At 36.7% G+C, this 21,575-nt stretch overlaps 1 protein-coding gene across 5 annotated transcripts in view; it reads right to left on the reverse strand.

The window, feature by feature from the left end:
• MTDH (metadherin) overlaps positions 1-21,575 on the reverse strand; it is a 62,576-nt gene that overhangs the window by 11,098 nt on the left and 29,903 nt on the right. The window contains exons 3-9 of one of the 5 annotated variants that reach the window (XM_043964803.1): positions 16,381-16,465; positions 15,514-15,690; positions 13,792-13,857; positions 12,523-12,600; positions 10,869-10,964; positions 10,292-10,387; positions 2,869-2,990 (exon numbers count right to left, since the gene is read on the reverse strand). In XM_043964803.1, coding sequence (XP_043820738.1) covers positions 2,869-2,990; positions 10,292-10,387; positions 10,869-10,964; positions 12,523-12,600; positions 13,792-13,857; positions 15,514-15,690; positions 16,381-16,465 — 720 coding nt within the window. Of the gene's footprint in view, positions 1-2,868; positions 2,991-10,291; positions 10,388-10,868; positions 10,965-12,357; positions 12,601-13,791; positions 13,858-15,513; positions 15,691-16,380; positions 16,466-21,575 lie in introns of all 5 variants that reach the window. The other 4 variants (XM_043964790.1, XM_043964810.1, XM_043964819.1 and 1 more) reach the window with 4 other exon arrangements.

The raw sequence follows: 21,575 nt of genomic DNA on the forward strand, positions 1-21,575 counted from the left end.
TTGAAAGATTACTTAAAGTAATTACTTAAAGTGCTTAAAGGCACTTCAGACAGTGAAGTAATATAGAAACCTTTAAGTACCAAATGGCATAGCATCTAAATACTTAAAGGAAAAGTAAATTGATTTGTAGGAAGAAATAGACAGTAAAAGTGTAAACTTAGAGATTACAGTGTAATCCTTTCAGGCCTAGAAAAATTTAACCAAAATAATAAAGGGGTTAGATTAAGGACTTTTAGAAACTGAGAAAGGCTAGATTTCTGAATGAGAAAAAGGGAACAAAAACACGGACTTTTGCTGTGGACTGCATCTTAAACATTACACATCCTCCTGAAAGAGATCCCACATGAAAACCTCCAGGAATATTATGGCCAAATTCCAGAACTTCCAGGTCAAGGAGAAAATATTGCAAGCAGCCAGAAAGAAACAATTCAAGTATGGTGGAGCCACATTCAGGATAACACAAGATCTAGCAACTTCTACATTAAAGAACTGGAGGGCATGGAATATGATATTCTGGAGGGCAAAAGAATTGGGATTACAACCAAGAATCACCTACCCAGCAAAACTGTGTATAATCGTTCAGTGGAAAAAATGAGAATTCAATGAAAGAGAGGACTTTCATACAATCATGATGAAAAAACCTGAGCTGAATAGAAACTTTGACTTTAAAATACAAGATCCTAGAGAAGCATAAAAAGATAAACAGGAAAACATTTTCGGGAGGTGATCAGTTGATTCTTTAAATTTCTATTTTAGCTTCTGCTTCTAGAATATCAGAGAAATTTTCCCTGACAATTTCTTGGAAGATGATGTCTAAGCTCTTTTTTGGATCGTGGCTTTCAGGTAGTCTTTCCTGGATCTATTTTCTAGGTCAGATGTTTTTCCAAGGAGATATTTCACATTGCCTTCTATTTTTTAATTCTTATGGTTTTGCTTAATTGTGTTTTGATTTCTCAAAGTCAGCTTCCATTTGCTCAATCCTAACTGTTAAGCATTTATTTTCTTCAGAGAGCTTCTGTACCTTCTTTTCCATTTGACCTGTTTGGCTTTGCAAGCTGTTGGCTTTTTTTTTTTACATGTGGTTTTTGTTTTGGGTTTTTTTTTGGTGGGGCAATGAGGGTTAAGTGACTTGCCCAGGGTCACACAGCTAGTGTCAAGTGTCTGAGGCAGGATTTGTTTTAAGATTTTTAATTCCAAATTTTTCTTCCTCCCTCCCTTCCCTAAGACAGAAAGCAATCTGATATAGGTTATATTTGTACAATCACATTAAACATATTTATGCATTAGTCTTGTTGGAAAAGCAGAATCTGAACAAAAGGGAAAAATTTTTAAAAAGAAGAAACAGCTGGGAAAACTGAAAGATAGTATGGCAGAAACTAGGCATAGACCAACATCTTACACTGTATACTAAAATAAGGTCAAAATGGGTACAGGATTTAGCCATAAAGGGTGATACCATAGGTAAATTAGGAGAGGAAGGAACAGTTTACTCTCAGATCTATGGAGAGAGCAATTTATGACCAAATAAGAGATAGAGATTATAAAATATGAAATTATTTTGATTACATTAAATTAATAAGGTTTTGTACAAACAGAAGCAATGCAGCCAAAATCAGAAGGGAAGCAGAAAGCTGGTAAACAATTTTATAGCTAGTGTTTCTGATAAAGGCCTCATTTGTAAAATATATAGGGAACTAAATCAAATTTATAAGAATGCAAGTCATTCCCCAATTGAGAAATGGTCGGGGCGGCTAGGTGGCGCAGTGGATAAAGCACCGGCCCTGGCTTCAGGAGTACCTGAGTTCAAATCCGGCCTCAGACACTTAACAATTACTAGCTGTGTGACCTTGGGCAAATCACTTAACCCCCATTGCCCCACCAAAAAAAAAAAAAAAAAAAAGAGAAATGGTCAAAGGATTATTAACAGGCAGTTTTCAGTTGAAGAAATCAAAGCTATCTATTGCCAGATGAAAAAAAGAAACTAAGAGGGATGTTAAAAAGTTAAAATGTTTACATTCCTACATGGGAAAATGACACTTGTAACTCATAAGAACTTTCTCATTATTAGGACAGCTGAATTGGAGTATACTTAGACAGAGGGCACAGGTATGAGTTAAATATGAAGGGATGCTATCTTTTAAAAAAATAAGATTAAGGGGTGAGAGGAGTACGCTGGGAGAAAGGGAAAAGGAGAGGTGAAATGGGGTAAAGCATCTCACTTAAAAGAAGCAAGAAAAGGCATTATGGAGTGGGGGGTGGGGGAGGTGCAGGGGAGTGAGGCCTTACTCTCATCAGAATTGGCTCAAAGAGGGAATAACATACACACTCAATTGGGTATAGTAACTTATCTTACCTTGCAGGAAAGTAGGAGGGGAAAAGGATGGGAAAAGGGAAAGGAAGGTAAATTGGGGGAGGGCGTAGTCAGATGCAAAACACTTTTGAGGAAGGATAGGGTAAAAGATAGAAAATATAATAAATGTCATGGAGAGGCAATAGGATGGAGTTAGCAATAGTAATTGTGAAAAAAAATTGAAGCAAGTTGTTTGATAGGCCTCAGTTCTCAAACACATAAAGAACTGAGTCAAATTTGTTAAAATAATAAAAAAAAAAGGGGGGGGCAGCTAGGTGGCACAGTGGATAGAGCACCAGCCCTGGATTCAGGAGGACCTGAGTTCAAATTCAGCCTCAGACACTTGACACTTACTAGCTGTGTGACCCTGGGCAAGTCACTTAGCCCCAACTGCCTCACTAAAAAAACCCCCAAAAACCCCAAACCAAAACAAAACCCATAATAGCAAGCCCCTTTTCTTGGTAAATATGAAGTTTAATTTAAAGAAACAAAAACAAATAAAGAATTTGTTTACTTACTTTCTCATCATGTACTAACTCTTGGGATTTCAGAAATGAAGCCTTCTCTTCATCTACCCAATTCCCCCACTCTTCAGCTGGAGCATTCCAATCGGAGCTGGGATCAGCAGATGAAAGTCCATCTATAAATTGAAAGCACCATATAAATATCTAATCTTCCTGTTATAACAAAATACTCCAGCTTTTACAAGGCTTCAGTCCCATCAGTTACAATGATTATTTAGCAGTAACTTTTTATTATTTAGCAGTTACCTCCCACATGTATATACATCCCATATACTTTTGTAAAAGGACAGAAGGAATTAGTTGAACCTGTCATATCACTGCAACGTGGGAGCTCTCAGTGAGAAACTTCCAGTTACTAAAGCAGATGAGCAACTGTTTTGTAACATTCTTAGAAAGTTTCTTGGGACAGCCTAAGTAGCCAGGGTCACAAAGCCTGCATGTGTTAGAAATGTAACTTAGAAATTCAGGTTTTCCTCATTCCAAGGCCAATTCTACACCATGGTACCTTTCAAAACAGCATGCTAGCAAAACCTTATTTTTTCCTCTCACATACCATTAAACTGGTTTTCTAGAGATTTAGTAATTCAGTGCTCCTGTTTTCCTTTTATTTTCTGAATTTGCCCTTTCTTATTATCATAATAGCAACCAACCTAAGCTCTAGAATTTGGTGATTTCTTTTCTTACTAACCAACCCCTTTCTGATGAATTCCTTTATATTAGTCAGTGGTCCATAGACTCCCTAATAGCACTGTTATTCTAACTACTTCATCTTCCTTCTAAAAACTTCACTTAAAACAGTTTCCTCTATCAAGTAAATATAACTTCTTTTCTGTCCTATTTTTTTTCTAATACCCCACCCACCCCATCTTTCTTCATTAAAGGTTCTTTTTAACGTATCTGTTCAAGTGACTGACCATAGGACAGGTGACTAATTTTGTGGACAAAATGACTCTTGAAGATTACCAAGGGATACAATCTGTAATGAGAGGCCCAGTTAACGAATCCTAACAAAATCAGAGATCCTTATGGTATTGAAGAAGCCCTATTGTGATCATTCCACAATCATTTGTGTGCCACCTCCAGAAGCTCCTTTGCCTCGTCTAGAATGAATCTCACTATTCCTCTATTTTCCTTCACTCAAAGGTATTAAAATTCTACAGTCATGGTGCCATTCCTAGCTAAATTTAAGAAATGAAATCTCCTATTTACCCAATCCAAATAAGTAACTCTTCAAACAACATTCCAAAAGACAAGCAATTATGAAGTGCTCACTATTTGCTAAATGTTGAAGACACAAAAAAAGGCAAAAACAATTCCTGCCCTCAAGGAATTTAACACTGTAATATGGGAAACAGCAAGAATAGTAAGTGCCACAGTCATATAGAGTAGATGGAAGAGAATCTCATGGAAAGACTACGGCAGCTAGGGGTATTAGTAGAGACTTTTTAAAGAAGCTAACTTTCAAGCTAAAGTTTGAAACCAGGAATTTTGAGAAGCAGAGTATTCCAGGCTAAGGAGTGGGCTGGTTCAAAGGCACAGACATAGGAAATGAGTACTATGTGTAAGTAAAGCAGTTAGGTCAATAGTTGCATCAAAATGTGTATGGAGGGGAATAAAATATAAAAAACAAAGAACAAAAAAACCCAGAACTAGAAATATAGGAAGGGACCAGGATATAAAGGGTTTTAAATGCCAAATAAAGATTTTTGTTGAGTTAGGACACTTTAGAAAATCACTTTAGTGTCTATGTAGAAGATAGCTTGGAACTGAGAGAGACCTGAGGCAGACAATTACTTGCTCATAAACTAATGGTTCTGACAAACTCATTCAGAATATTCCCTATTCTGTGTTCTATCCATCATATTTTATTAAAATGTCTTTAAAATTATAGATACTGATTTGAGAACATTTTGAACAATGACCACTTAGTTTCAAGATGGCAGACTGACCTCCCAAACTTCAGGTATAACTTGATTTCCATTAGTAACATATCATTTTTGGTCTCACTCAACTCTTTTGAAATAACAAACTATCTTTATTTTATGGGTCAGATAATACCATTATAATACTTATTTTACAGATGAAGAAATAAAGGCTTAAAGAATTTGTGACTTTGTACAAGCCGCTATAGCTAGTAAATCTAACTAAATTCAGTGCTCTTTTCTAATATCATAGTTGAAAAATAAATGACTTATGTCACTTGAACAAACTGAAGAGTTAATGAAAAATTAATAAAAGAAATCAGATGAGCATTATCTCTCCAGCTAAATAAGTCTATATAATTATGGGGTTACTTCTTTTCAAATGTCAACAGGAGGGGGCATCTATCATAGATACCTGTCCTTGGTCCTGTCCTGTTGAACATCTTTAACAACAACTTGTATTGAAAACCCAGAGGTCAGGGGGCAGCTAGGTGGCGCAGTGGATAAAGCACTGGCCCTGGATTCAGGAGGACCTGAGTTCAAATATGGCCTCAGACACTTGACACTAGCTGTATGACCTTGGGCAAGTCACTTAAGCCTCATTGCCCCCCCCACACACAAAAAATAAGTCAACGGGAAAGAATATTTCTAGTTTCCTTATATAATACTAAAATACCAGATTTCTATAATTTTAACAAGAACACATGATGACTAGGAGTAAGTTAATGGGGGAAATGAGAGTTTGAGAAGGAGAGGGAAATGGCTTATCTGGGAGACCTTATCAAATGCTTTGCTGTCCATAGCTACAAGAAACACAGGTAATAATAATAACCTTGCTTTTTAGTTTTATCTATGTCCCTCGCTACTCCCCAACAAATCCAAAAGGAAGAACCTCAGAGGCTAGGAATTGAAAAAATGAAAACCCCTGAAGTCCAGGACCGATAATTTTCAGTGAGTAGCCCAAATATGGTAAATGGTAAAATAATTAATTAATAATAAATATAAATAAATAAATAATAAAATTAATGCTCATCCTAGGTTGCCTACAGGATCGAGCCTTTGTCCCATCCCATTCCCCAAACACTGACCAGGCAAAGTGACTTAGTCCAAAGAGAATGAGACTTGAGACTAAGAGTACCAGCTACTTAGCTAGGCATGTCTTTGTTCTGTTTTAAAAAGCTTAGAGCCTAAGAATCTCTTATTGGAGTTTTTCAGTTAGTCCTGTATGACCACATTTGGGGTTTTCTTGGCAAAGATATTTCCTTCTCCAGCTCATTTTATAGATGAGGAAACCAAGGAAAACAGGGCTAAGATTTCTGCCCATGGTCATATAGATACTAAGTATCTGAGGCCAGATCTGAACTCAGGAAGATGAATCTTCCCAATTCCAAGCCCAGTGTTCTATCCACTGCTGTCCTCTCGTCAGAAACTAGGCAAATAACAAGACAGCTCAATCCAAAAAGTCAAAAGGTTCCCTTGACTCTGCTAGTGTTGTTTAATGGTCTATGACTAGGGTAGCTGCTTTTCTTTTTGTCTTTTGGCTTATGAACTAACACAACACATTCAGGAAGAAAAGCTAGGCAAAGACTTAAATAAATGAGACCAAATAGCAGATCAGTGTTCAGTTGTAGACTATGGGTTTATTGGTGCAGAATCTGGCAGAGACAGAACCAAAGCATGATGACAATCCTAGCAGAATCAATTAAACACCCTTACAGCTTAAGTATGATTTGCTCTTTTGATCTTATTGTTTGATCACTTACATCCTTATGGGTGTGTGCCACATGAGTTTGACATATGTTCTGTTAAGGGCTAAAATTCTAGCTAAACTGTCTAAAATATCTAATGAGTGGTCGCCAATAAATTATAAGCTTTAGCAAGAGTTAGACTTTTAAGCATTTATTAAGGAGAACAAGAATTTGGTAAAGAGAGAGAAAAGCCTATCTATTAAAGGGAGAGCGCATTTCTAGCTCCACTCTCCACCAGAGTCCAGAGGAAAAGAGCGTGAGACCAAGCCAAGTCTCTTCCTTCCTCCTCCCACTAGCCCGCGTCACTTCCTGACGCCAAAGAAAAGACTCCTGGTCTTGCCCTCAAAGACCCTCGCTTCATGGGTGGAACTCTTCTACAGTAAGTCTCCAGCAGGTGGCGTCATTCCAATCGTTACAGTTCCTTTCCATATACATTGCCTACAAGTACCTACAAGCATGTACATTTATAGGAAAATTCCAAGTTTAAGGAAGAAATGTTTTGTTGATATTTTTCTTATTATGCCACTTCATTAAATGACCTTGCTTTGAACTAATTGCTGCTTCTGGGTGGCTAGTAAAAATAAACATCAGTAAGGGTTTACTAGCTAGGGTTTTTGTGGACAAAGGCCCAGAATGACCTTGAACTTGGAGTAGCTGTCTCTAGACCTGTGAATAGGAGGTGCCTTCAAGTGAAATATACAAATGAATGTACACAACACATTTCCAATGGACACTTAGGAATTACAAACTTCTGAGTTTCTATTATATATCTTATTCATCTAAAAGTTTAATAGATCTAGAGATGAAAGGCATCTCAGAATTCTTTATTCCAATCCTCCCTCCTCATCTATAAGTCAAATATATTACTATGCCTTTGAAAGACATTCTATTGCATGCATACATACATACACACACACAAGCCTTATTCAACACAATTTTATGCATTTGAAATACAAAATAACCAAGTATACTTTCCTACAACTGGCTGTTTTTGAGATTATAACATGGGTGTAATATTAAAATTTTATGCAATAAAAATTAAAGTAACATTCTTTAAAGTTTCTTGTCCTCGGCTTCTTCTTATGTATATTTTAAAAAGGAGATTCAACATGATTAAATTACTGCAGAAAAAGTATCTAAAACACTGTTGGTTAATGTGACTATGAAACATAATTGCACAATTTTACTCTACAAAATTACACTGAAAAATGGATCATGAGACATATGGAATTTAACACTCAATTATCTACTTGCCTTTTTAACTACTTCTCTACTAGGGCCATAGTCCCAAGTCTGTTGGATGCATGGTTAGTAGGAAACACAACACTAGGGGATTACAGTATGATTCTCACAAAGCTCTCTATCTCTGTGGTAGCATAGGCAGGGAATGATAAGATGGAAAGCCTAGAGCTTCTAGGAAAGGAGTTCTGCTTAGTTTGATCTTTTGCTTAAGGCAAACTTTTTGGCTTTTGGAACTAGGCATGTGGCCCAAGATCATAATGGAAAAAGAGGAACTTTTCACTTTTAAAAATTATCCATATATTCAGGGGTTATGAGAGCTATTTACTGATAAGATTGCATTCTGGCAACTTTAGGGAGTAGGAGAGCAATTCATCTCTGGGGTCTGGGATGATTTAAAAGTGATTTAAAACCAAGTACCCAAAATTAAATAGAGAAAAGAAAAATTAACAACTTATGGGGCTCTTCTCAGTTGAAAAAGGAGTTTATGTGATGGACTAGATTCTTCTCACCAATGCAATGGTACAGGAGAGTTCCAGGGGACTCATGATGGAAGGGGATCTCCAAATCCAGGAAAACAAAAAACCAAAAAAACTGTGGAGTATAGATGCTGATTGAACCATTCTATTTCTTTTGTTTTTGGTGCTGTTGTTTTTCTATTTTGAGGTTTTTCCTCAATCCTCTGATTCTTCTCTTATAACATGACTAATGCAGAAATGTTTACTGTTATTTTATTTATATACACACACACACACACACACACATATATAAATAAAACCTATATCAGATTACCTGCTGTCTAGGGGAGGGAGAAAAATCTGAAATTGGAAAGCTTGTATAAACAAATGTTGAGAACTATCTTTACATGTAACTGGAAAAAAAATACTTTTATCAAGAAAAAAAAAAGAGTTCAAAATGGCATGGCCTTAGAATAAGTAAAAACAATGAATATCTGGAAGGTTTTGAAATGATGGAAATATCAATGATCGAATTTAAGAAGGAGCCCCTTGTAGGACTTTGTGGATCTGGAAAATGACAGGTGAGATGTAGCCCTTCGTACTTTTATTTTTGTAGTAGTTGAGATGATGTAGCTTAACACTGACAGGTTTTATAAACATGCAAAGGCTGTGAAAAAAGGCCTGGTATACTGCATAGCCTGTTATCCAGCTCAGCTCATTATCAGGAAGGTAGCCATCAAGTGATATAAGTTTTGGCTACAGCAAATAATATATTTGTTATTAAGGCCTAGATATCTGCGCCTAATGTAGAGAGAATTCACATGAAACTCATGGACCTTGTGAAATAGAATAATTAAGATTGTTGTCACCTAATACTCTTACCTTTATAATTGTATATTCTTTAACCCTGCGAATTAACCCTAGAAAAATCATACTTGTGAGTGCAGTATGTGGTAAAAGGCCAAAAAGGAAAAGGGGAAGCAGCAGATGGAGGCAGTGATGGTTGTTCTGAGCGTGAGAGGGAAAGGACACAAAACCATCAAGATTTGGAGTGTGGCAGACTCTGAACTTAAGGAGATGCCCTGCCTCCCTGCACTGGGTGGGCAATAACTGGAGTCAGTTCTATTAATGTGGCCACACTCCCAAATAAACCATAATTCTCAAGTATCTGCTACATGCCTGGAAGGGACCATAGGATTTATAAAGGAGGTAGGGGATAACTGCTAATGAGGGGGAAAGCAGCAATGTTCCTCACTTTTCCTTTGTCTTTTCTGATACTCTTGCCTTTTAATGTGGCCTAGTTCTCTAAAATATTGAGAATTATTGGACAGTAATTTTTTTTGATACTGCATTCTTTTGTGTTTTGTGTTTGTTTTTGTGAGGCAATTGGGGTTAAGTGACTTGCCCAGGGTCACACAGTCAGTAATTGTTAAGTGTCTGAGGCCAGAATTGAACTCAGGTCCTCCTGAATCCAGGGCTGGTGCTCTATTCACTGCACCACCTAGCTGCTGCCCCTGGACAGTAATTTTTTAAAGAGCCAGTTTCAGATCTGGCTTTGTCATTATATGAGTTTGTTCAAATTACTTAAGCATCTATAAGGTTCATTTCTCACCTTCAAAAAAAATATAGCTATGGGGTTGTTTACAAGGATGATACTTTGTAAAACAAAGTGCTATATAGAATTGAGTTCCTGTTAATGATTTCTTTCATTGGGTGCAAAAACTTTCTGACTCCAGAGTCTAGAAATTCAAAGCCACTCCACGTTTTCTGTCCTTGATCTACTGTGTGCTAGAGATTTAACAGTAGAAACATAAGGCAATCATTTTGCCCTTGAATTCCCAGGGTAACTTAAGAATAGAAACAGCAATTTGTATTTAAATATTATTTCCAGTATGGAGTTAGTTTAAGTATGGCATTTTATTAATCAATTTTCAAGTAGGGCATTTGACAAAGAAGGTGTAAAATTAGAAGGCAAAGACACAAAATAGTAAGGTTATTTAAAAGAAAGCTGCTGAGAAAAAGCTTTGTTGTAATTTTTAAAAGGACATACTTAACCCAGACCATTCATCATCGATATGGGGTTGATTACGGCTTACATCCCACTGAAAATCAGAAGCAGAAGACTGAGAAACCTCAGTGGTAGACCCTTAAGTGAAAAAATGAACGCAAAAAAATTAAAAAACAATTTTATAATGAAGTTTTTTCACAATAATTTTTCCCCTTTCTTTTGTTTCTTGGGGGCTTATGGGACTTGAAACTTAATTGACATGATTTCTTCCAAAAGTTTAATTCTTCCAAAGTTTAATTCTTGGTGGAAGTGCGGTATGGGTAAAGCGAAAAGCAGCCACTAACACTTTTGGGCCATGTAAGATGGAAGCATCTGCCTTGGTTCCTAACTACAGACAGGAAGTATCTCTCTTGTATGGGAGTGGAAAGGGGTCATGTCTTCCTGTTCTGAAACATGTTAGTATCATCTTGCAGAGAGTAATTTCATGTTGATGAGAGTACTTGGAAACTTTTGCTTCCAAAAATTCCAAGAAATTTAAAAAGCAATTTAAAATGATTTGTATTTTCAAAAAGGTAGTTTTGATTTTGTTTCATATATAGTTTAATTGATTTTTACATACCAGAAACTGCAGTGTTGATTGCCAGAGATGGAAAGGGAGCAGAATTCTGCTCAGTGGCATTATTTACCCTCCTGTCCACGTTACCAGACCAAGAAGCTGTCAAAACAAAGGTCACTTAGAACTTTTCGATTTGCAGTGACAATATTAATATGTATAGATTTGAAATTACAATATTTTAAAGAGATATTTTCAAACCATAAAAACATGTATTTCAACATTGAGAAAAATCCTATTTTAAACCTAATGATTTTTAAGGAATATTTACAACTAAAATTCACTATGTTCTGAGCATTCACTCCTTCCTCATCTTAGCATAGCACCTGGCACATAGTAGGTACTTAATATACGTTGACTGATTGTTTACTGATATCCCCATGCCACTCTGCAGAGCAAACAGTTGGGATTACTCTGAGTAATGAAGAAAATAGAAATGTGGGATGTTAAGAACACTCATGTGAGATTTTAAGAACACTCGTGTTCCCTAACACTAGTTGGAAATTAAAACCCATTCCATAATAAGTTCTGAGAATAGAACATCATTTCAATTATTCTGTACTCCCCACCTCTCTGCCATATTGGTAAAGGAATAAGATCTCTTCCTCTAGGGCCCTTCTTCTACAAGATTATTTCCCTGTCCTTGTCCCTCCCCTTTCATCCTCAATCTCAAAGCCATACCCTGTGTCATGTTAAAAAAATCTCAAAAAGCAGAGCCCTAACTATTGCACAGACTAACCTAAATAAGTCTAGGGAGTTCCATAACAAGACAGGAGTAATAATCTGTGTTCTAGAGGGTACACCACCTAGACTGCTGAAATAATGAATCCTCTAAATACTGGATTTAATGAATATTTTAGCACTCTTTGTTTTTGTTTTACATTTTAAAAGCACATTTTATGCTTTCTAAAAGGTAAACAAACTTCTAAGTGGATCTCAAAATGTTTGTGGTTTTTTTTTTCCCCGTAAAGCTGTCAAACCAAGGAAATTTTTGGTAGAACTCAGACAAAAAAAATCCTTACTACTTTATCTTTAAAAAATTAAGAATGGCAAAATGTGTTGTAAATGTTGTTTTGTTTAGGCTACTAAATGCTGATACTTCCATAAAACTATCTCTAATTTTTTTCTGTATTAAATGTACTGAATTTCTATTTTATGCTGTTAATTAAGCTATAGGAATTTCTTGAAATCTTCACACACAATTTCTTTTTTGCTATTACACAGTACTATTTTACCACCTGAAGTTTTTTTTTTTGTTTGTTTTTTTGGTGAGGCAATTGGGGTTAAGTGACTTGCCCAGGGTCACACAGCTAGTAAATGTCAATGTTCTGATGCGGGATTTGAACTCAGGTACTCCTGAATCCAAGGCCAGTGCTTTAACCACTGCACCACCTAGCTGCCCTTCTGAAGATTTTTTTTTAAAGGCTGGAAAACCCCAAATTTTCCAGTTATACAAAGTTAGTAAATTGAATTAACATGATTTAGTAGCTCTTACCAATGCCAGGGAATAATGAACGTTCACCCCAGGTCCTTCCCACCAGGGACACACCCCAGTCTTTTCCATTTGCACTAGTATCTCCAGTATCCTGACCCCAAATAGATGGCTCAATCTTCCTCTTTCCAGCTGAAGCAGATGACACAGATGTCCATTTCTCCTCACCTGCACTGATCTGTGAAGGGATTTTTATTGACTTTTCATTCCAGCTGCCTCCATTTACAGTAGGGTTTTCGTTCAATCCTGAAGAAATAGAGCAATGGGTGAAAGTTACAGAGAAACACATTTAAGACAAAATTTCCTAACAATGAGTTCTGTCCAAAAGAAGAATAAGCTACCTAAAGAGGATGCTTAAGTACAAGTTGAACTAGATAGAATCTGAGGTCCCTTTGGCTTTGAGAGTCTATGCATTCTGGTATAGAATTGGGAATACTTTTTCAAACTAATATAGCCTAATCCTTCAGTAGCATTATGACATTAAAGGAAGCATTACATACCCTATACACTGATAGATTTGATAATTCTGGATAAGAACATGAGGGCCCTTACAATCAATTAACGAATAAGCATTTATTAATTGACAACCATATCAGCAGCAAAGTTGCATAGTGGACAGAGTGCTGGACCTTTTGACCTTAGGTCAAAAGACCTAAGTTGCTGCCTTACATACATGCTAGTTGTGTGACCCTGGGCAAGTCATTTAACCAGTTTCAGGCTTAGTTTGCTCATCTGTAAAATGTAGATAACCCTATTTACCTCAGAGTTGTTGTGCATACCAAATAAGATAAGAGAAAAAGTACAAACTTTAAAGTTATTACTGTTTTGTTGTTGATGTTGATTGTTAGGTGCTAAGGATATACACACAAATCCTGCCCTTGAAGCTACTGTTCTACAGGAGTATTGCCCTTCTTTGCTAATGTATTCATGCATATGAATGTCAGTTAGGTGACAATGGTAGTTAGATATGAAGATGACACCTGAAAATGCTGTCTCATAAGTTTTATAGATTGCAACAAATTTAATCTTTTTAGAGATAGAGTAGTATGGCATATAGAGTATCAGATTCAGGGGTCAAGGAGGCTAGGTTCAAAATCCTGCAGCTGATATTTAGCTCTATGACCACTGGCAAGTCCCTTTAATTTGTTGGACCTTTGTTTTCTCCTCTGTAAAATATGGATAACAGCTGTAGTGGCTATTTCACAAGGCTGAAGTGAGAGTGTATGCAAAGGATACTGCAAACCTTAAAGCATCCATGTCAGTTGGGCAAACCTGAAAGTATATACCTGCTTATAAAGTTAAAGAGGACTGGTATTATTTGCTTTTTAATAAATTCTGTGGGGTGGAGGAGGGAAAGAGAGAAACCTTTTAATCCCTATGTGCAAGTATTAACCCAAAAGGGACTCAATAAATATGCTTGATTGCCTAACTCCTTACCCTGAAGGCTGAGATCTCCTTTTCCAGACTTAAAGTTGCTACCTTGAACACTGAGAAGAGAATCACCTGGTTGAAACAGAAATAAATGTCACATAACATTAAGAAGGGAACTACATAAGTCAAATGCACTTAGAAACAACATGATTTCAATTCTACTGAACAGTTATATTGAGGTTTGTTTAGTTTTGATATCAGAATGGAAAGTCAGGTGTACACCAAAGATATTTCAAGTCTACTGTTTAGGGAACTGAGCTTTCTTAGTTATTACACCATTAATTAATAAAGAATCAAAGGTTTGAAAAGTGCTTAAATGCCTAAACTTAGAATATGCTTTGAAAGTAAATTCTATAATAACGTAACTAAAGATTTGTGAAATGGGAAGTAAAGAACGGGTTCATTGGAAGTGGATTCAACTTTGTCATTTTATAAGCAAAATTTTCTAAAATTAGTAATTTACTCCTGATTTCTTTCTTTTTGACTCCTCTCCTTTTTTTTTTTTTACCACTCATGACACTAGAGCTAATCCTTGTTGATTAATATGATGGCAGAAGTAAAGACCTGGCACTGCCCTAATTAGTTATGTGACTTTAGGTGGCACTTAGTTTTCTCATCTGTAAAATGGATTAGATAATCTCTAAGGTCTAAGATCTCTAAGTTTAAAATGTAGTTATATTTTGAGCTATGCCAGATACCTTTTCAACAATCCCAGCAGAAGCAACACTGTGACTCTGGAAGTGCTATACGACATTTAGGACCAGGAACATTGGCAAGGAGGAGACAATTTGGAGTCCCTAGACATTTGTTCTTTGATATCTAAGTATGTAACAGTCACAATGTATTCTCTTCCCAAAACAGCATTTACAGGATTGTACTAAAGAGGCTGGCAAAGGTGGCATGCATATGACAGTGAAAAGGGAATATAAACTAAAAATTACTAAGGAGTGAAACTGGGGAAATTGAACAAAAATGAGTCACTGCTGCATTATGCTGATAAATTTCACTAAGCATATAGGCAGCAAATGGAAAGAGAAGGAAGCAAGTGAAGACAATGATGAGGCTAAGGAAAAGACAACTCAAAGACTAAAGCAAACTCAACATGATCACTCTGAGCCTGTCCTGGATGAAAATGATGGTGATATGTAGAGCTTCTGGATAACTGTATAGTTTGAGCATTAGTGGCATAAAACTAGTACAAATGACCTCTAAAGGTTCCTTTTAGCTCTATCACTTTAACATCTGCAAAATACTCAAATGCCCTAATAGCTAATGTTGTAAACTTTCTTTTAAGGAAGAACAGATTCAAGGACCTCAGGATCTACACTTCTCCAGAAATGCTTGCTTCAGAATGTTCAAGGAAGACACTCAACATGCAAGCTACTGACAAAAATGCTTCAATGTACTAAATGTCTACATCATGATGACAAATGAGGATGACAGAAAGTATACTTTATTTTAGGGGCAAAGGAAATACAGATGAGGGAAGCAGGCTGTTTCTTTTTCTCCTCTTAGGCTATGAGTTTTGAGTTAAGGCTATGCAGTTTTTGCTTTGCTGGGCCTTATTTTTAAAGGTATTGTATATAACAAGCAATGTTGCTAGGATTGGCTAAATCATGGTTCATTATGCAAATGCCTCGATTGACGGGTTCTGAACTCATGATGCTATGTTGTAGCTCAGAATACGAGTTCATCTTTGATGTGTCCCTCTTATGCTCCACTAAGTACCTTTATTCTTCCTGGAACCAACGGGAAACGAAGGTGTAATAAGCTGCTCAGTGGTTACTGTATAGGCACTTTCTATCCCCGAAACAGCCGGATCCAAGGGACCAGTATCAGGCTGCACCTTGTCGCGCTTACGCTGCTGCCGTTTTTCTCTGTTACTGACTTTAGTTTCCCAGGCTCCTGACATAGCCCCAGGGAGAAAAAAAAAGGTATTTAGTAAGGACAAACCAAAAGGGTGGCGTTGAAAAAAAAAAACAGAAACAAAACAAATGGAACAGGGCATCATGACAAATTTAGGTCGTAGAATAAAAATCAGAACAATGCTGGTTACATGAAATAAGAGTCTGAGCTAACATTTTCTCTGGTAATGAACTACAAGGGTGACACCAACTATCCTCATGCTCTCCTCCAGACACCCTGTCACACTTATCACCAATGGTTCATAAAACTGAAGGATGAAAGTATCTTGTGTCTTTACCTTGTTGGGGACAGAGCCTAACAGTGTCATGTAAAAACATACTGGAGTATGTTTTTTAGATGATAATAAAGAGGTAGAAAATGTTTAGGGAAAAACACTGATTTTTAAAAACAAAAACTAAGTAGATAAACCTAGTTGTTTAGCGTAGTCAGTTAAACCTCAGAAATTTAGAGAATGCTCCCTTTTCACAAGAAGCATGACAGGTTTTTTCACTAAAAAAATCACTGGCAGGATTTCAATATTTCACAAATGCCAATTACAAAGGTATGTATCAGTAAAGTCACAGATGTGTATAATAAGATATAAAGTTATGAAAAGGAGTTAGACGATACATCATTAACAAATACAACTCAAAATAATTTATGACTGCATTCCCTTCCCTGCTCAGGTACCTTCATCAACTTCCTTTCCATCATGGCGTGAACTGTTCTGCACTGCTTTAACCTCTGACTTTGATTTCTTCTTATTTTTCTTTAACTGAAAGGAAAATAAAGTGTTAACTTATTCCTAGGACACTGAAATTGGGTAGAGATATATGATCTCTAAGCATATAAGACTATTTCACTGGGGTTTTATGGCTTTAAAGAAGTTAGACAATATGTAATGATAGATATGACACATATAGAGACAGAGACTTAAACCTGACTACATAAAAATAGTTATGTTGTACTGCAACATCAACAAGAAGATGATGATTCCTTATCTCTTTTTTGGTTCACAAAAGGTAAATGTCTGTAATATATCATGTATCAGCAAATTATACAAATTGCTGGAGCAGGGGGATAGTTTGCTGGTTTCCAAACAATGGTTATTTGTATAGGCAAATGTTAAAATATTTTTTATTCTCTTACAAGTATATTTAAACTTTAAAATATTGCTAATAAAATGTGATACCTGAAGAACTGGTCTAATTTCTTACCATTCCTGACTGAGACCAGATCTCTAAGTGATAGACTGCTTACACCTGAGGTAGATGCAAAGTCTTGAGCTGCTGTTAATCTGCAAATATTTATTAGGGTGGTAGCTGAGATTTGACTGATGGGAAATCTTCTACCACTGCAAAGTTCTTTGGGTTATGAATTTCCCTATCATAAGATGACAGTACAGCCACCAAATAATCATAATACCTTTTTGAATGCTTTGACAGTTTTGTCTGTAGTGTGTCCCTGCAAGACAGTAATCTTCAGGAAAAGGCCTCCTTATTTTCCAGCCTGTGGAAGTCCAAAGTATGCTACAAAGAGATACCTACCTCTCTTTGCAGCTAGATCATACTACAATGAAGAGTGCTGGACCTGGAGTCAAGAAGACTCAAGTTCAAATCCACCCTCAAACATTTATAAAAGCTATGTGCCTCTGGTTAAGTCATTGAGCCTCTCTCTGCCTCAATTTCCTCAACTATATAAAATGGGGATAATAAATACTAGCACCTATCTCCCAAGGTTTTTGGTGAGGATGAAATAAGATATTTAGCACAGTACCTGACATATAGTAGGTGCTTAATACCTTTTTGTTCCCCTTTCTCCAACTTAGGATCCTCCAAGTCTCTATTCCACCTCCTATTTTCATTCTGTTGGACTCTAAGAGCTCTTCCCCTAATGTACAAATCAATCTTTAATATTTGTACCCTAAACTTACTGATTAGCTTTCAACTATCTTGTCCTGTCCCTCCCTGCACCTTCTCACCTGATGCTACCCAATTCTGAGAAATTGGCACTACAATTATAGGAACTCAGTCTTGGACCCTACCATTTGAATTTGATTTCTCAGAAATGCCATCAGAAACAAAAGTGGCAACACACTAATTATTAAAGAAAGACTAAGCACTTTGCAAAACAAAACAAATTAAAAAACATTTACTATATCAAAATGAGGGAGAAAGGCATAGTGGAAGGAAAGCTGATCTAGGAGCCTACAAGACCAAGATTCTCATTTTGGTTCTGATATATTAGCTGTGTGATTATGACCAAGTCTCCTCAGTGTTTAAGCAACTTTCTAAAACTATGAATTACAAAGAAGGTAGAGGGAATTTCTCAATGAAATCACACATCCAGTATCTATCAAGGACTCCCATAATCAAGATCTGAGTTGAGAAATGGAAATATCATTTATCAAAATGATATCCTACCTATATATAACTGCATTACAAATTATCTAACTTCCAAGGAACTACAAAATTTCTCATAACAGCATTTATTTCTGAAAAAACTATGATATTAGAATACTAGCTTCCTAATAACCATGATGAGAACCTCTAAAAGATTTTCTTTACATCCTATGTTAAAACATCAAGGATAAGGAGGTAGTTAAAAATAAAGAAAAAGGTAAAATTCTGGGATGAAGGAAAGTGATTAAAGCAAAGGAAGCATATCAAGCAGAGACTGGAGGTAGCTTACTTTAAAAAACCAAAATGCGATATAATCTTTAATTAACCAAGTATTTGTCTTCTCATAAGAATGGCAGTTAGGTAGTACAAGTATAGTGTTGCTCTGTAGTCAAGAGGACCTGAGTTCAAATCTGCCCTCAGACACACCTACCAGCTGTGTGACCCTGTTTTCCTCAGTTTCCTCATGTGTAAAATGAACTGGAGAAGGAAATGGCAAACCACTCCACTATCTTTGCCAAGAAAAGCCCAAATAAGGTCAGAGTTGGACACAACTGAAAACCAACTTCAAAATTAACACAAGAATGGCAAACTACAATAACATTTGTATAAGTAAGAAACATTTACCATAAGTATCTCTATGTTCCAAGTTACTTATTGATAGAAACATTCTACTACCACACCTGCTATTAATATCTTACAACCCATTAACAAACTGACATTCACCACCCGCTTACATGATTATACTTAAGCCAAAACCAGATTCTCAAACAAATGGAAAATGCAAGAGTATCTACCTGGACTGTGCAGGGGATAAACCACAACTTAAACTCTGTACTGAGCTAGGTCCCCCTCTTAACTCAAAAACTTGCTACACATAAAACAAAACAAAAGAAAAAAACAAAACTAACCTTTAACTTTTTGAACTATTTTGTCAGTGGTTAGTCTAAATGCATTATTCGCCCTCACAATAACAGCACAGTTAAGCAAAGACATTTAAAAATTCTTAGTGACTCCTTGGACCAGAATGTTTAAGTAGCCATCGTGTTCAAGTACTTCTTTCAATGTTTAGCAGAATTCACTGGCTGAAGTTACAAAGAAATGGCTTTTCAGACATCTGGATCAATGTAAAAAGCAATGACATGTAATAAAAAATAAAGGTGTTCCTGTTTATTTACTTCAATATCAGAAGTCCTCTCTGTTTCCCTAGCAGCCCAGTAATAAACTTCCAATGTGATAGAAATCATCTGATAAACCAGAGTGGATCACCCTTGTATTTTCTGGAATCAAGAGAGCTGGGTCCAACCAAGATCTGGTCTCACCATGGATCAGCCACATTTTAACTGTTCGAAAGTTAACTCTACCTCTATCTTGCCAGTTCTGTTATTTGCAAAATGGAAATGGTGCTTTGCTACCTGCTTTTTAACACTGCTTATGAGGAAAACACCTTGTCAAGTGTCATGCAAATATGTACAAATGAATAAATGTTAAACTTTGCAGTAAATATAGACAATGTGAGACTGACTGCATAAGCCTAGAATTGTGAATATGCAATGAGCAGTGAGCACAGTAAGTAAAATGGATGTCATACATGGCTGGCAATTCCTTTACAGGATACAAACTCAGTTTCCCAAATTTGCCAGAGAATCAAGTTTGGTATTTACTTAAAATTATTGTTGCTGTTGTTTATCCTTCATTCTCTCTCTCTCTGGGGGGGCGGGGCAATGAGGGTTAAGTGACTTGCCCAGGGTCACACAGCCAGTGAGTGTCAAATGTCTGAGGCTGGATTTGAACTCAGGTCATCCTGAATCCAGGGCCAGTGCTTTATCCACTGCGCCACCTAACTGCCCCTATCCTTCATTCTCAAAGGGGACCATGACATCAGGGTAATAATATGACTTCACTCAATTGGATTTAAGTGGGGGAGGGCTGTGCAAGATCCTCAACCTCACTTCTCTTCTCCAGAACCACCTGAGACCAGTGTCAGGATATACATTAGGATGACTAGAGATGGCCCTAGATGTTTAACACAATTGGGGTTAAGTGACTTGCCCAGGATCACACAGCTATTAAGTGTCTGAGGTGAGATTTGAACTCAGATCCTCCCAACTTCAGGGCCAGTGCTCTATCCACTGAACCACCTGGCTGGTCCACTTAAAATTATACACCTATACTTAAATATATCCAAGATTCTACCTATAAGTCCAGAAGCAAGTTGTCTTCATTTCCCTCAGAACAGAAAATATTCAGCTATCAGGAATTGGTTGTAATGATATATTTAATATTTCCTCTTCTCTCATTCATGAACTAAAGCTAACAAAAGTCTGTATCGCAACAATAAGTGACATCATTGATTAGAGTAGCAGAAGGTACAAAGCTGACAGTGTACATAGAAGCTCTCTGCCTTAACAAAAGTTCCTATTCATTCTTTTGTTTGTTTTTGGTGAGGCAACTGGAGTTAAATGACTTGCCCTGGGTCACACAGTGTCAAGTGGTTGAGGCCGAATTTGAACTCAGGTCCTCTTGACTCCAGGGATGGTGCTCTATCCACTTCGCCACCTACCTGCCCCTGATCCTATTCATTCTAAATGACAGTTCAAACCACAGAAGGGCTTGGCAGCTCTTACCTTTGACACCAACTGAAAGACTATATCAGACTTGGTAAGCATGCTTTAAGCTTATCAACTAAGGGGTCTCTCAATGTAGAAGGGAAGACTTTATAGTAGATCTCTTTTCTAACTCTGACACTGCCTAATTCATGCATAAAACACCAGCCACCTCAAGACTATGCAACTACCAAATTATTAAAAACATTTTAAGCAAAATGTGGGGGCTGGTGGGTTAAGAGAATAAGGGATTGGTAATCTTTTATAACTGGTAAAGTTTCTTGAGCTGTTTGCAAGAAAAACACTACAAACTAAAAAAGGAATGAAAAGCAACTTACTGCCAGGAGAAGTTATAGTTTATGTCAGTGAAGGTTTGAAGGAGAATCCATACATTTTACTAGTATTGTCTCCCTCACCCCCCAAACAAACAAAAATTGGTCCCTAAAATGCGGGTAGGCTGAAATCTTCAGTATTTATGGCCTCAGAGGCAGGTCATAATATTCGGAATGAGAATATAAGTTAAAGGGTGGCTGAAAGTATGCTGTTTAGTATTAAGAATGACCACTGTGACTCCTGTCCTTTAGTACTGTCCTTCCCACGCCACCCACTTTCCAACCAAGTTCAAAGAGTTCTCCCTTTTCATAGTTTGCCTCCCTGTCAAATAACTGCCTAAATACTGCTTATTGTTGACATCTGGTCATTTGAGAATTTCTATGAATGCCTCAACAGACAAAGAAAATAGCATATATATTAACCACCAGTAGTCAGGATCGGGTTTTTAAGCAGAATTTTAAAATTCAATCTCTTGAAATATAATATATCTAAAAGGCTATTAATATATAACCTGAATGTTATTTCAAACTGACCACAAAAAAGGGCA

Source organism: Dromiciops gliroides, chromosome 1 (assembly GCF_019393635.1).
Source record: "Dromiciops gliroides isolate mDroGli1 chromosome 1, mDroGli1.pri, whole genome shotgun sequence".
Classification (NCBI taxonomy): Eukaryota; Metazoa; Chordata; class Mammalia; order Microbiotheria; family Microbiotheriidae; genus Dromiciops; species Dromiciops gliroides.